General features: G+C 37.9%; 1 protein-coding gene across 3 annotated transcripts in view; it reads right to left on the bottom strand.

Moving 5' to 3' along the window:
- Positions 1-12,565, bottom strand: part of LOC122556574 (long-chain-fatty-acid--CoA ligase 6-like) — a 203,998-nt gene that overhangs the window by 5,524 nt on the left and 185,909 nt on the right. For 2 of the 3 annotated variants that reach the window (XM_043703393.2, XM_043703392.2), the window contains exon 21: positions 10,674-10,911. In XM_043703393.2, coding sequence (XP_043559328.1) covers positions 10,771-10,911 — 141 coding nt within the window. In that variant the 3' untranslated portion in view covers positions 10,674-10,770. Of the gene's footprint in view, positions 1-4,266; positions 4,325-10,673; positions 10,912-12,565 lie in introns of those variants that run through there. The other variant, XM_087995260.1, reaches the window with a different exon arrangement.

Genomic DNA, 12,565 nt, shown 5'->3' with positions numbered 1-12,565 from the left:
AGTATATATTTGAAGTTAATTATTTATTAAAGCATACTTGCATCTATATTTCTGTTCAAATTTACAAAATGATGCATTAAATGGGCGAGGAATAGAAACTTCCTACTTCAATCGGATAATTGATATTTGGATAACTGAGGTTGTTCTGTACTTGGAAACGTATGGTAAAATAGGGCAAAGTCAGCGTGATTTTATCAAGGGGAGGTCATGCCTGATAAATCTGCTAGAATTCTTTGAGGAAGTATCAAGCAGGTGAGCCAATGGATGTTATCTACCTAGACTTCAAGAAGGCCTTTGACAAGGTGCCACACAGGAGGATACCGAGTAATATTAGGGCCCATCATGTTAGAGGCAAGGTGCTAGCATGGATAGAAGCTTGGCTGTCTGGCAGAAAGTGGAGTGGGGCAAAAAGGGCCCTTCTCAGGTTGGCAGCCAGTGACAAGTGGTGTTCCGCAAGACTCTGTGTTGGGACTTTTCACTTTATACATTAAACATTAACAATCTAAATGAAGGAAGTGAGGGCATTCTGACTAAGATGATACAAAGATAGGGAGAGGCACAAGTAGCATTCAGGAGGTGGGGAGGCTGCATAAGGACTTGGACAGGTTAGGAGAGTGGGCAAAGAAGTGGCAGTTGAAGTACGTGAGAAAGTGTGAGGTCATGCACTTTGGTAGGAAGAATAGAGGCATAGACTATTTTCTAAATGAGGAAAAAAATTCAGAAGTCTGAAGTGCAAAGAGACTTGGGAGTTCTAGTCCAGAATTCTCTCAAGGTAAACTTGCAGGTTGAGTCAGTAATAAGGATGGCAAATGCAATGATGGCATTTATTTTGAGAGGACTTGAATATAAAAGCATGAGACTCTATAAAGCTCTGTTCAGACCACATTTGGAGTATTGTGCATAGTATTGGACCCCATATCTCAGGAAAGATGTACTGGTTCTGGAGAATGTTCAGAGGACATTGACGAGAATGGTCCCAGGAATGAAAAGTTCAACAAATGAGGAACATTTTAGGACTCTGAGTCTATTATTGATGGAGCTTAGAAGGAGGAGGGGTGATCTAATTGAAACATACAGAATACTGAATGGCCTGGACACAGTATATGTTGGGAAGATGTTTCCATTGAAAGGAGAGACTAGGACCTGATGGCATCGCCTTAAAGAGAATGGAGATAAGAAGAAACTTCTTCAGCTAGAAAGTGGTGAATCCATGGAATTCATTGCCACAGAAGGCTGTGGAGGTCAGGTCATTGAATATATTTAAGGCTGAGATAGATAGATTCTTGAGTATCAGGGGAATCAAGGGTTATGAGGAGAATGGAGTTGAGAAACATATCAGGAAAGCCCTTCCTGAAGAAGGGCTTATGCCCGAAACGTCGATTCTCCTGTTCCTTGGATGCTGCCTGACCTGCTGCGCTTTTCCAGCAACACATTTTCAGCTCTGATCTCCAGCATCTGCAGTCCTCACTTTCTCCTTGAGAAACATATCAGCCATGATTGAGTAGTGGAGCAGATTTGATGGGCTGTATGGCCTAATTTCTGCACCTATACCTTTTGTGAAGTTACATTCTTTGGAGTGAAAACCAGAAAGGAAGAGTATTGTTTAAATCGTTATATATTGGGAATTGTGAATGCAGAAAAGGAGTCCAGTTGTCTTTGTACACCGTCACTGAAAATGGTCTGGCAAGTACAGCAAGCAATGAATAAGGCAGATGGTATACTGGCATTCATTGCACAAGGATATGACTTCAGAAAAAGGGATATCTTACTGTAGTTATACAGGTTCTCGGTGAGAGTACACGGAGTGTTGTGTGCAGTTTTGTTCTTCCCATATACAAGGATATACCTGCCATACAGCGAGTGCAGCAGACTCTCTCTAGGCTGACACCAGGGATGACAGGACTATACTATGACAAGAGATTAATTCGATTGAGACTAATCACCAGAGTTTAGAAGAAAACGAAGGGATTTAATTTCAATTTCTAACAGGGCTGGAGAGACTGGATGCAAGGAGGAGTTTAGTTGGGGAACCTAGGACCAGGGGATATGGTCTCAGGATATAGGGTAGAGGGCATATGGTCTCAGCATATAGAGTAGACCATTTAGCACTGAGATGAAGAAAGATTTTTTTTTAACTTGACGAGTAGTAAACCTGTAGAATTCTCTACCGCAGAAGGATGTAGAGGCCAATTCACGAAATATATTCGAGAGATAGATGATTGTTACATTTGAAAACCATTAAGGAATATGGGAAGCAAGCAGGAATATTGCATTGACATAGATGATCAGTCACAATCATACTGAATGGCAAAGCAGGCTTAAAGGGCCAAATGGCCTACTCCTGCTTCTAGTTTCTATATTGTTATTCATCTTTTGGTTTCTCCACTCTATTTCAGGAACAACTCCCTCGCCAGAATCCCATTTTTCTTCCTGGATAGCACAGTGGCTAGTACTGCTACCTGACTGCACCAGGTTTCCTGGGGTCCAATTCCACCTTTGGGTAACTCCGTGCAATTTGCACATTATCTGCGTGAGTTCTCTCTGGGTGGTCTGGTTTCCTCCCACAGTCCAAAGGTGTTAGGTACACTGGCTATGCTAAATAGCCTTTCAGTGTCCAAGGATGTACAGGTTAGGTGGATTAGCCAAGGTAAATGTGGGGTTATGAGAATAGGGTAGGGGTCTGGGTGGGATGTTCTTCAGAGGGTTGGTGCAAACTTGATGGACCAAATGGTCTCTTTCTTCTTTGCAAGGACTTCAGGAAATTTCATTTAAAAGACATCTGGATTGGTATATGAATAGGAAGGGTTTGGAGGGATAAGGGCTAGATGCTGGCAGGTGGGACTAGATTGGGTTGGGATATCTGGTCGGCCTGGACGAGTTGGACTGAAGGGTTTGTTTCCGTGCTTACATCTCTATGATTCTATGACAGGTTGTCAGTTATCATCACTCCAAGGCTCTCCATCCACTCAACCTCAGTTCCATTGATGTAGATGGGGTTGTTTTCTCCTCTTTTATTTCTGAAGTCAATGATCAGTTCTTTAGTTTTGCCAATGTTTGAGAGACAGGTTATTCTCATTGCACCATCACCAAGCCCTCTATCTCCATTCTGTATTTTGAATAGTCATTGTTAGATATCTGTCCTACTATGGTGGTGTCATCAGCGCACTTGAAGCTGGCATTCATTCGGAATTTTGCAACACAGTTACGAGTCTGAGGTCACATCCTCAGGTGCTCTAGTGTTGAATGTTATTGTGGAGGCGTTGCAGTTACCTATCTTCACTGATTGCGATCTGTGGGTCAGAAAGTTGAGGATCCAGTTGCAGAGGGCGGAGCCGAGACCAAGGTCATGGAGTTTTGAGATCAGGCTGGAGGAAATAATGGTCTTGAAGGTGGAGCTGTCGTCAATGACCAGGAGTCTGATGTAGGGGCCTTTTTGTCCAGATGTTTCAGGGATCAGTGAAGGGCTATGGCATCCACTATGGACCCATTATGTCGATAGACAAATTGTAGAGGATCAAGGCAGGCTCGGATACTGGAGTTAATGTGGACCATAACCAGCCTCTCTAAGCACTTCATGATTATTAAGGTCGTCATGACGGCACATTGCATGTGCTTTCTTAGGTACAGGTTTGATGGTGGTCTTGTAACAAGTGGGAACTTCACCTTGTAGGAGGAAGAGATGTGGTAACACAGGGGAGGTTGCAGGTGAGATTTACAAGAGTATTGCCAAGAGAGTTCTAGTTATGAAGAGATATTGGATGGACTGGCGTTGTTTTCTTTGGAGCAAATGAGATGGGGTGGGGGAGGGGGTGGACATAATTGAGATGTATAAAATTGAAGGGCATAGACAGGGCAGATATGATGAAACCTTTCCCCTTGGTGGAGCAACCAATGGCCAGGATGCATTGATTTAAGATAAGGGGCATAAGGTTCAGAAGGGATGTGAGAAAAATATTTTTCACCCAGAGATGGTGGGAATCTGGAACTCACTGCCTGCAAGGGTGGTAGGTGCAGAAATCCTTATAGCATTTAAGTACTTACATGTAAATTTAAAATGTCAAGACATATGTGACTGTAGGCTAAGTGCTGAAAAATGGATTAGAATTGTTGGGTGGTTGTTTTGCTCTGCCTTTTTCTGCACTGTAAACCTTTATGACCAAGTCATTTCTATTCTGTTTCTTGTTCGCCAAACAGTTCTCTATCCATGATAATCTGTTACCCTAACACTACAAAACCATACAGAGTAACATTTAGTACAACACTTACCAAATGCCTTTGGACATCCATATAAGCCACATCCACAATTTTCTCTTTATCCATGTTTCTTGTTACATCAAAGAAATCAGAAATTAATCAAACATGATTTCTCTTTCACAAAAGCAAACTTATTCTGCTTGATTGTATTAAGATTTTCCAAGCGCCATGACACAGCTTCCTTTAATAGGAAAAACCTCAAAAAAGTTATGACAGCTATTAGGCTAACAGACTTCTAATTTCATGCTCCCCATCTCCTTTTTTTCTTGAATAGAGGAGTTAATAAACCAGATTAACAACTTGCTGTGAGCCAGAGGTCACAGAGTTACATAGCTTTGAATCAGGCCCTTTGGTCCACCACTGTCAACTAACAAACTCCAATATACTAATCCTATTTAGCTAGAGAGTCATACAGCTTAACTTCCCTCCCCCAGTTCTGTTCTTGCCTTCTACAATCGCAAGAGGTTTGCACACTACTCTGTACTGGAAAAGATAGATTGCACACTTCACATGTTCCTGCCCTGATGCATTCCACTAAATCTAGTCCTAGTACTTGATGCTCCTCGAAGGAGTATTCATAATGCTGTTCAACAAATCTATTTTTAGCTTGTAAAGCCTCCCAAACTCCATATTGTTCTCCAAAAGGAGAAAAGAAAATGGCAAATCCAAAAACAAATTTGATTTATACATTTAGACAAAAGAAACAAAATCAACTTTGACTGTCATAGTGCAAGTACCTAGGAGCACAATAAACATTTCAAGACACCACAGAGAAAAAAAAATCACATTGTAATCCCAGACCCACTTGCAAAATTATATCAAACTCTAACCATTCTACTTTGTATAATATCAACAAGTCATAAATCAAGAATCTTTTAAACCATACAAAAAGATAAATGGTAACAGCAATTCCCTGTTTTTTAAGCTTTTAAATATCCTAGGCAGCTAGTAAAAATTACTAGGAGTGAAACAGATGTCATTTAGATAACTTGCCTTAAATGATAATTTGGCTTGGGCCTTTTTCCAGATAATTACTCCATAAGGATTACTTAAATAGTAATCTTATGGGAACATGATGTGGAGATACTGGCGTTGGATTGGAGTGGACAAAATCCAGAAGTCACACAATGCCAGGTTATAGTCCAGCAAGTTTGAGATCACAAGCTTTCGGAGTACTGATCCTTCGTTCTTCACCTGATGAAGGAGCAGTTCTCCAAAAGCTTGTGATTTCAAATAAACTGGTTGGACTATAACTTGGTGTTCTGTGACTTGTGATTTTATGGGGACGTGCTGATTGGCTACCAAATGTTGCAAGTGTTTCACAAACCAGATTCCTCCTGAACAAAACCACTGAAGGTCACCTGCTAAAAAAAAATACAAATCCATTCACTAAATCAAACTGTAAAACTTGAAGCCTTAAAGGAATGCAAGTTATGAATATATTTCCCTTTCATACTGTTAAAACTTAAAAATATGAAATATTGTCATCAAAGATCAACAAACGCATTTTATAGTTGCCGGTTTTATGTATCTTCATCCAGGCCATAAAATTTATTCTCATAGATTACTGTCCACATTTTTAACCAAATAAGGATTAAGAATTTTCAAGTTCTTGTATTTTTGCATTTTACACTCAAATGATATACATCCACATAAATTCATCTCTGTAGTTATAATATTTGGTAATATTTATAGTTTATTTACACAAATTTCTATGTTTATTGCCTTCACTATTTACAGGCCAATTAATGCAAAATAGTTTTAAATAGTTAAACAGTGAAGTAAATATTTTAATCTATTAACTGTATTTTTGAAATATTCTTTGCAATAACTAAATTACAGAAATATACAGAATGTAAATAAGCTGGTTAAATTGCTGTCATGCCAAAATGCTTTCCTTTCATTCTCTGCAGTCAGAAGAATCAATGCAATAGTCTGTACAATATTATTTGTGCTTTGTCTGATCTCTTTTAAAGCTGCAATATAGTTGAAAATAAAAGCATTGCTGTTCTAATTTCAGCCATTGACCAAAATACTTAAGAATTACAAATCTCACCCTAAGCTAAAGGAATATAACCTTTATGAAAGGTTGGGAGAAAAGTCACGCTGTTTTTCATTGTGGTGTCATCATACAGAGGGGGTACATCTCAAAATTTTGTTATCACATTGTAAGATCAAAAATACCTACAAAATAGCCATTAACAAAGACAGTTCTCCTGAAAAAAATAGTAATGTCCATGCAAATACTTTTAAATGTTTTAACTTTATTTGGGATGCATTGTAGATCTTGGAGGATCAGAGCTATAAAATGTTTTGTATTTTGTTCAGTTTGCATTTCATTTGAAATCTTGAAGCAATGTAACCCAATCGCAGAATTCAGAATATATTCAACTGGATTGTTCTAAATGAAGAGTTTATGCATATCATTAATTCTTTTTCAAATCAAATCTCTTCTTCACCACAGGAACAGATATTTATAAATAAAAAAGACAAAACTTTTGTTCATTACTGTCACGAGGAATAATAAAAATAAAATGTTTGTGCTCCAAATTGATTTTATACAGGATCGTTATATCGAAACATTAGAGGGAATCATTCATCCCTTTGATCCAACTCGAGTTATAGAGATGAAAATGCAATATACTCAATCAACTGTACTGCCCAAAATCCACCCCAAGGTATTGTTTTAAGCAGCACTTTGCTTTTGGTAAATTGTGTTGTCATCAAGGGGGTTAATCAGTGTTGGCTAATTGAATTTTTTTTTCTATAACTGACTCAGAGTGGTTTTACTAAACTAATAAATATATCCCTCGGTTTTGAGAAGTACTGAAGTTTCACATTTAATTCACCCTCATGCTTAAAACAATAAATTCAGGCTGTGGCTTTCCTAGGAATTCTATGAATGTGCTGTGAATATGGCAGCCATTGTTGAATTTGCACAGATAGAAGAGTCATCAATTTTGCATGCTTACTAAACACCATCTGGACAGCATCTTCTGTTTGGTTTCTGTGACACAAGAGTCCAAAAAAACTTCTGAATGTGTTGGTTAACTGCAACTTTATTCAAGTCAAAGGTCTATCCCAGTTTGGGCAGAGAGCTAGAATTTTGCATAATTATGGGCTGACTCATACAGGTAGGAAAACAGATAAATATCCTCTTAAATTAGAGCATATGCTACTGTAACCATACCAAACATATAAAAGATCTGCCTGCTGCCACCGCAACATTAACAGCAATGGTGGAGACATCAAACATTGCTCACCTACCGTGATAACTTAATTGAGATGTTTAAGTATGCAATTAATCTCCAATTAAGAGTTTCATCATTGCTCTTAATTAACAGGCTGTTGGCCAATTAAAAGAAATGCCACTTTCTTGACCAATGTGCCAACAGCAGACCCCACCTGAGATTTATTTCCTTACATCCACTCTAACTGAAAGCACTATGCAACATTTCAACTCCTCCAATCCCTCTCTGCCTGGCCCCAGTAAGATCACAGAACTGCCTTCATGTCTGGATTGGTCACTGAATGTCACTTCCATGGCTTGCCTGCAGTTTCGGCACTGGTACTGCCAGTGGGCTGAGCCGGTCTTCACTTGGATGCCAGCTCTATAAGCAGGACTTTGAACTGGAGATGAACAAAGCATTGCCAGAATAAATAACGTGGGGCAAGTCAGCTAAATAGAGGTGGACTCACTCCCAATATTCATACTGAAGTGCCAGTACCTCACCTTCAATGTATTATCCAGCCCCATGTTTAACCTCCTTGTTGGCACAGATATACACTCACATATGAGGCAATTACTCCAGTTGACATCTGCAGATGTCTATTTGAAATATTGGTAATTATTAATTAAAATGGTCAAAGTCAGAATTTAGTTTCTGAATGAACTGAGCTCACCTTGGAACTGAAATCTCCTCATTGCACAGGCATGGTTGCAAGTATGACTGTATGTGTTTTTGTGAGTTCAGTTAATTACATCTTATGATCAACAATACAAATATATATTTTTAAGTGTGTGACCAATGTACAGAGACTCATGTTGACTTGCATTATGTTAGTTTGTAGTAGGGCTCATCAAGTAAAGAGTTATTCCCATTCTTTATATGGCTACAAGAAATGGATCTGCATATAAATACTTGATGGAAAATAAATGTTAAAATACACATTCTGTGAACAAGAAATTGAGGAAAAGAGAAGAATATCCAGATATTCAATCAATAGGTTATGGTAACTGAACAATGCCATGGCATACTATTCAAAACTGCACAAGTATGAAATGCTCCTTAGGTGTGTTACCAATAATGCAATGTAATGGCACAGATACAAATATTGTATATCTTTGTAGGTTAAGTAGATACAAGAACAATTTTACCACTTCCACATTTTTCTGTGTTGCGATTTGTTGGAAGGGGAAAAAAATGTGGCTGAAATGGAAACAGCTTTCTGGAAACAGCTGACTCTTTCATCCACTCAGCCAGAAGTGATATTGATATATCAGAAAAGAGAGCAAATTAGAGGGTAAAAGATGCTACCAAAAACATTCAAAAAATTTGGTTGGACTTCAAAAAGGTATATAAAATGAATTTTTATATAATTATCTAAACCTTGATCAACTGTCTTACAAGTCCCTTTAATATTTTCAACAGTTTATAAATGTTTATATTTTGTAAGATCTTTGATGACCTCTTTCCCTTATAAAATGTCAATCCCATTTCTAACCTGAAATCCACAATTTTATTGCTTTTGAGTCATACAGTACGGAAACAGATCCTTCGGTCCAACTCGTCTTTGCCGATCAGACATCCCAATATGACTTAGTTCCATTTGCCAGCAATTGGCCCATATCCCTCTAAACCTTCCTATTCGTATACCTATGCAGATGTCTCTTAAATGTTGAAATTGTATCCACCACCACCACTTCCTCTGGCAGCTCATTCCATACATGCACAGCCCTCTGCGTGAAAAAGTTATCCTTCAGGTCCTTTCAAATCTTTCCCCTCTCAACTTAAATCTATGCCCTCTAATTTTGGACTCACCCACCATGCCCCTCATGTTTTGATAGAGATAATCCACAATTGACTAATTATTTTAGCTTAATATTATATTTATTCTTCAAATTAAAATGAAACTAGGTGAGATTTTTCCATTTCAACCCTAAAAATGTGCAAGATGACTAGTGATTTAGAATAGTCTCAAGTATCACAGTTTTGTATTTTCAACAAATAAGTCTAGCAACAAAACAAACTGTAAAGTGTAATGTTTCCCTTAATTCAGTGATAGCACTCACCTCAGAGTCAAGATTGTTGCTTCAAGTCTTACTCCAGTATTTGAAGTAAAATCAAGACTGACACCCTATCTTCCAGCAAATAAAGGTGACAGAAAGGCTCCCAAGGCAATCTCCATTTCTCTCAAATCAATGCTACCAAACAGATCAATGGCTATTTATCAAATTAGTTGCTGAGTATCTCCAGTGACAAAAACAGTGTCAATACTGCAAAAATAGTTACCAGGCTATAAAACACTTTGGGATAGTCTGAGGCATGAAAGATTAATGCAAGAGTTTTTTAAACATCTCATCTTTTCACTAATTTCATATTTATTTGTTCATAATTTTCTCAATCATCTTCAAATATATTGATGTGAAAGTTGACAGCCTGATGGTACATGAAATATAAGCCCAGTTCTTGCTTTCAATTTATACCTCCTTCAGCACTATGGACAACAGAAAACATTCCCATTTTCCCCATAAAATAATATTGATCATGACAGGCAGGTGAAGAAGATGATAGAAATAGGTTCCTGGCTACAATAATAAACTAAGTTCCAATGACAAACCCTCGAGCCAAATTATGTGAATTTCCCTTATGTTGCATTCAATCTTCATAAACATTTAATTACCTACAAAGTTTCTGAAGACTTCTATTGCTTAATTCTCAAATACATGGTTTTCACAAAATTTATTCTATCATATTCAGTAAATTAAGATACTTTTGGTTTTGATGCAAAATGCTAATGTAGATCTGAGAAGTTAATGCTGGTCATTAGGAAAAATAAGTTTACAAAAATCTGCTTCATAAGTCAATGAATGCTTCCAGGTCATTGAATGAATTGTTCAGATAACATATTAACAGATTTATGTACATATTTATATCTACAAAATATTAAAGGATGACATTTAGAAGTGCTTAACCCTTAACCTAACTACTTTATTTTTCATTATTACAAAATATGTACATTTCAATTTTAAGCTATTAGTCATCCTCCTATAAACAAAGCAAATAATACTGAACATATAAAATTCTCTCTAGCATACTGCAGCTTTAAAAAAGGGCAAATCTTTATTATACAGAGATCTTAAAGTTAGGCAAGGCATCTTCCAATTGACAGAAAAAAAATTAGTAAGTTTCTGAATATAGTCAAGAAATGTATTTTATATTTATATGTCATGATTACTTCAAACAGCCAGTACATGAACAGGGATGTTCTTCACAAACCATCTTGCAAATATTTTCATATAGAAGTATTAGAATAAAGCTCCTCAATTTGTTTCCGGAAGTAATTTCGCATTTCTGACCTCTTAGCTTTAAGTGTTGGAGTCAACAGACCATTTTGGACAGAGAACATTTCATAGTGGAGATGGATGGCTTTTACCTATAAAATCAAGAAATCACAATGTTCATGCAGATATTTATTCAGGTCGTTACTCCTTACTTTTCAAGTTTCGTTTTACCCACTTGAAGGCACCCAAATTTGCTCCGAGCTTGAGGGGTTTGGAAGACCTGCTATAGAATCTCCACCTAGTTATTACAACTCCATTTATTTTTCCTTTCTGGCCATCTGACTCTCGATTTTTTTCTCACCCAGGATAAGAAATACATTTCCACCACTGTTCAACATAGTTATGAGAATACACGTTTCAGGATAGGAAGAAAGAATTACAGGAAATCACAACTTCTGATCCAGATATTGTGTCCTCTAAAATTTCATATACAGCACAGAAATAGACCATTTGGCCCTTCCAATTAATACTACATTCATGCTCAGTGTACATCGTGTTACGTTTCCCCCGCACCTAACTCTATCACAATGACTAGCTAATCTCTTCATCTTCATTTGCTAATATTTCCAATGAAGAAGGACATCCTTTCTGGACTATACAAAAAGCCTTCAGAGGAACATTCCAGACATTGAAACTTCATCTTAAGGAGGCCTATATTATGTTCCTATGGCCCTGGTTGACATGTGGGTGGCATTGTATCTTTGCATCTGTCTAAAGGATTAAATAATGGTGTCTCAGCCATGTTTGGAGGGCGTAGCTCTTTTCTTGTAGCAGTCATTCAAGGGCCTGAGGACCTTGGAAAAAGGTAGGAGTACTTGTATTCTTTGTTACGCATGAATCATGACAGCTCCCTAGATATCTGACATGGACCTGCAAAGTTTAGCATGAACAGTTACATATAAGTTGAACACTGACAGATTGATGAACTCTGTAGGCTGTTGATGGGGTGGTCTCAAAGAAACATGGATAAAATAAATAGTCCTCTGCATTTAGGGGAAACTATAATGGTGGCGAATCTCACTGCCCAAGCTGATTGACTCTCCGTGTCACAACTAGAGACTGCAAGTCCACAGGAGTGAGACACCTGGAGGCTTCCCAAGGAAGTCACATGCTAGGAATGTCAGCCTCCTGGTTTCTTGGTGGGGAAGAAGAGGATTGTAGTACAGTTGACTTTTGATCTGATATGGCAAAGTTCCAACTGTATTTCAGTCCAAGTGACTTGCAGGTTCCTCGTGATGTATGCATTTCCTTCCATTCTGTACTTGCGACAGAGAAACAGTGAATACTTAAGGTGTTAGGTCAGTGCCAATCAAATGGGCTACTTTGTCCTGAATGGTGTCTAGATTCTTGAGTGATGTTAACACTGCATCCAATCCAGGAAAATAAAGATTATTCCATCACACTCCTGATCTGTGCCTTATAGATGGTGGTCAATCTGAGGTGTTAGGAAGTGAAGTACTGTACATGTAACAGAATTCCAAGCCTCTATCCTGCTCTTGTAGCCGCAGTATTTAATAAGCCATGCCAGTTCAGATTTTATCTCCCTACCCTGGAAGTTAGTGGGGTTTCAGCAATAGTAAGTGTCAATGGAAAATTGTTGAATTTTCTTGACGGAGACATTTATTGCTTAGCACCTGTGTGATGCAAATGTTATTTCTCACTACCAGCTCAATCCTGAATACTGTCCAGGTTTTTCCACATTAGGACATGTATTGCTTTAGTTTCTGACTAGTTGCAAATGTTGTT

This window comes from Chiloscyllium plagiosum, unplaced genomic scaffold (assembly GCF_037043375.1).
Source record: "Chiloscyllium plagiosum isolate Xiang-an unplaced genomic scaffold, Cpla_swu_hap1 HiC_scaffold_16, whole genome shotgun sequence".
NCBI classification, from domain to species: Eukaryota; Metazoa; Chordata; class Chondrichthyes; order Orectolobiformes; family Hemiscylliidae; genus Chiloscyllium; species Chiloscyllium plagiosum.
Note: the sequence above shows the minus strand (reverse complement) of the source record. Positions and strands in the feature narration are given on the sequence as shown.